The sequence below is a fragment of the Octopus bimaculoides genome, chromosome 1 (genome assembly GCF_001194135.2).
Source record: "Octopus bimaculoides isolate UCB-OBI-ISO-001 chromosome 1, ASM119413v2, whole genome shotgun sequence".
Classification (NCBI taxonomy): domain Eukaryota; kingdom Metazoa; phylum Mollusca; class Cephalopoda; order Octopoda; family Octopodidae; genus Octopus; species Octopus bimaculoides.
Genome location: NC_068981.1, coordinates 130,939,259 through 130,942,776, shown reverse-complemented (window position 1 = coordinate 130,942,776; position 3,518 = coordinate 130,939,259). Strand labels below are relative to the sequence as shown.

General features: G+C 38.1%; 1 protein-coding gene across 1 annotated transcript; it reads left to right on the top strand.

Moving 5' to 3' along the window:
• The first annotated feature begins 700 nt into the window (after positions 1 to 700).
• LOC106882283 (uncharacterized) lies at positions 701 to 2,521 on the top strand. The gene is made up of 2 exons (XM_014932902.2): positions 701 to 1,180; positions 2,105 to 2,521. Exons 1-2 carry the CDS (start codon positions 1,077 to 1,079, stop codon positions 2,511 to 2,513), a joined length of 513 nt encoding a protein of 170 aa, XP_014788388.1. The 5' UTR covers positions 701 to 1,076; the 3' UTR covers positions 2,514 to 2,521.
• The last annotated feature ends 997 nt before the right edge of the window (positions 2,522 to 3,518 follow it).

The following is a 3,518-nucleotide window of genomic DNA, read 5'->3' as shown; positions in this document are numbered from 1 at the left end:
ATTGCAATATTTATAGACTTTATATGAGACGCCATCACTTCCTGGGGCACTCTTTGCTCTCGCTTTTCTTACGAAATCATTCACCTCTCTCTCCATGATGTCCCCAATTTGGAATTTGATATCAGGTTCTGAGAGATGATTTAGCCCATGTAAAGGTGGCAGTGGCTGGTTACGGTGCGGATCGCTGTATGTTTCTTTGACATGAGCATCCAGTTCTTCTTTCGTGCACGATAAAGAACCGCTCTTCGGTTCAGTGAACAACTTCTTAGTAAACCCGTACGGGTCCTTCAGAAACTGTCCCCGAGTCCTTTTACTCTCCTTTCGACGCTCATATCGGCGGATATGTCGTTGCACATAACGACATTTCCTTTTCAAATCGTCATACAGCAGCGTCACTGAAAGAAGGGAAGAGAAAATATGCCATTGTTGATTCTGACATAAAATTAGAAAGTGGGTGAATTGGCAGAGTCGCTATAACATAGGCTGGAATAATTTTTCTCTTATTTTCTCCAGTGAGTTCGAGTTCGAATTCCGGCGATACCATCTTTATATATATATATATATATATATATATATGAATCATATATATATATATATATATATCGATTAAAAAATTCATTTTAATATGGCAAAAGGCAATATTTGAATATTAACAGGTTTCTACTTCCTATATATATGTATATATACTTTCAGGCAACAAATTCACAAGGCTTTGGTCGGCCAGAGGCTACAGTAGAAGTCACTTGCCCGGCGTACAACGCAGTGGCACTGAACCCCAAACTACATGGTTGTTTAGCGAGCTTCTAAACTACCACTACATGTCTGCGCCTATCGAAGATTCTGGTCGAAGATTTTAAGTAAACGTGATTTGATAACAGTATACACAAATTTAATGTGAAACTGTAAAACAATAAATTATTTACATCTTGTATTATATTTGAAGCATAACATTAACTTTTGAAAGATACAATTTTAACTGAAGAATTCTAATAACTTAATTAAACTTTATGGAGACCCTGTACAGTATCTATGATCCAACCTGATTTCAGAACTATAAATAGTTGGTTTACATATCTATGAAAGATACAGCAAAGCTTTCCCGAAAATATATCTCTAAGAAGTTGAAGCAAACTAGAACAGTACATTGGTCAAGACAGCAACTTCGCATTCGAAAAGCAAGGTGAGGAACCTTTCGGTTATCATTTTCTATGTCTGTCTACCATTCCATTTTTAGTAACTTTGGCATAATCATCAGGACAGTATGACAGAAGACATACTGTATAATGTATAACGAAAATGAAAACAAAAACCACCTCAAGAGTTCACCTCGCAGCATTGATCCTCCTTGTAAATATTGTGCAGTCACGTCATCTTCAACAATGTAAACCATTAGACCCAATACGAACTGCTTCTGCTGTTATCTATCAAAAAATTGTTCTAGCAACTAGCTATGCCATTCAAAAACAACAGTATGTCCCATCAAAACGAACTGCTCTTGTTTTCAGATTTTAAAATGAAACATATACAAGAATGGAACAATTGGTGACATCTGAATAAGGCGCGATATATATTTATATATATTTTTTCATGTTTCTGGGGAAACAGGCAAAATGCTTTTTAATCAAACTAATTTTGGAAAAATTCGTTCACCTACATTGCTAATGTAGTGTCCTCAGCTAGCATTCTGAAATTTGCTCATATGCTGCAGGGATTTTAAAAAACCTCTCCATCCCGCATATCATGTTATTTTTGTAAAACATCTAAGGCAGGCGAGACTGAAAGAATGAGGCGAACACCCAATATCTTGTAGATTTACATTTGAAGCACTTGATCATACTTTACAATATCTTAAGAGTAATACTAACTCCATCAATTACACTTTGCTAGTCAACTTGATGAATTGAAAGAATGCCTCAAAGAATCCTATACTTGGAGACGAAATTGAAAACTTCATCTTTTTCTACCGATATGCGTGTTAATACAGATATCTCAGCATTCCAATTCCATTGGTCAACAGGCACCAGTTCAATCAAAATGTTATAAATTACTTCACACTGTAGTTGTAGTTAGCGGTGCTGATAATCCTCCAACATATTTTTTCCAGGTCTCTTGTCCATTGCTGTCCATCCTCACAATCGACAAGTGAAAATAGGAACACCCATTGTGCTGCACCAAAACTCTGTAACAGAACAGGTCTAATTGTCGAAACTTTTATGCTCCACGCATTCAAAGCTGCTATTATGACTGATAGTAAATGGAAAGGTGTTTTCATACCACGTATTCTCCTCATGCCATTAGATATGTCATTTCGGTTCAGATGCCCGCAGTTTCCACGGACAAAGTGTTGTCCTATGAAAGACAGCACGTCTCTGGCACAGTACTTCAGGTTTGTTGGATTTGTACTGAAACGATTATGTGTCAACCAGATCAGTACTATGCTCCATGCCCACATGTTGGCCCAAGCAGACAGTTTCAGAATACTAATCATAGGAGAAGGAATATTGTCTACATGAGAGCTATTGCGAATTAAAATACATAGCTGATAGAATTGCTTATGCTTTATGTATTGTATACAAATGTAGAATTGAAACAATATATGTAAGTGTGTGTGTGTGTGTAGATAGATAGATAGATAGATAGATAGATAGATAGATAGATAGATAGATAGATAGAGGATTAACTTCATGCATTACATGCATCACAGTCCGATGATGGATTAGCTTTTAGATATTTCGAAGTCACTGTCAGTACTATTTTTTGTTAAAGAATAATACATTTGTACTCAACACAAATCTGAAGTAACCCTTGAGATTAATGTAAAATTGCTTTTATTATAACTAAACATAAAAACAAACATTGATATAAATACATATATGCGCGCATATATATAGGGAGAATTCACACAAAAAAAAAACAAAAGACGAAGACAGGTGGTGTAGACAACAAACAGATGTATTAATTTAACGCTCTGGAAGCGAAAAAGTCTTTAACGTTTCAAGCATATGCTCTTCCACAGGAAGGAACACAGAAAGAAACAAGGAGAGAAAATAAAGAACGTGTAGTGGCTAGCGATCTATCATGGCGAATGCCGGACAGAGGAGTCACACAGGAGAGCTAGGAAGAAGAGGAGATAATAAAGTAGTGGTGATCCCAAAACGAAGGTGAGCGTGCGTGTGTATAAGAGAGCATGTATGTGCGTGTGGAAGAGGGCTGGTGACCTTGACGTGTGCATGTGTGCATGTGTAGATGTGAGGATGATGGTGTGGAGCTGGGAAGTGGTTAGTGCTAGAGTGTGCGTGGTGGTGTGATGTGATGTGGTGTTGTGTGGTATGTTGGCGTATGGTGTGGTGGTGTGTGGTGTGGAGTGGTAGTGTTCGGATGTGGGGGAGGCGAGAGTGGGGAAAGCAAGGGTGGGGTGTGGATTAGGCTGAGGGTGGAGTAGAGATGGGTTATGTGGGAGTGGGTGTAAGGGATGTGGTGAGAGGGGATGGATAGGGAAGGTGGGGTTGGATTGTGTA

Excerpts from the sequence above, each read along its gene's own strand:
- LOC106882283 (XM_014932902.2), top strand. The coding sequence starts at position 1,077 with ATGAAAGATACAGCAAAGCTTTCCCGAAAATATATCTCTAAGAAGTTG. Across the intron at positions 1,181-2,104 it reads CTTCGCATTCGAAAAGCAAG|GTCTCTTGTCCATTGCTGTC; the intron begins GTGAGGAACCTT and ends TATTTTTTCCAG.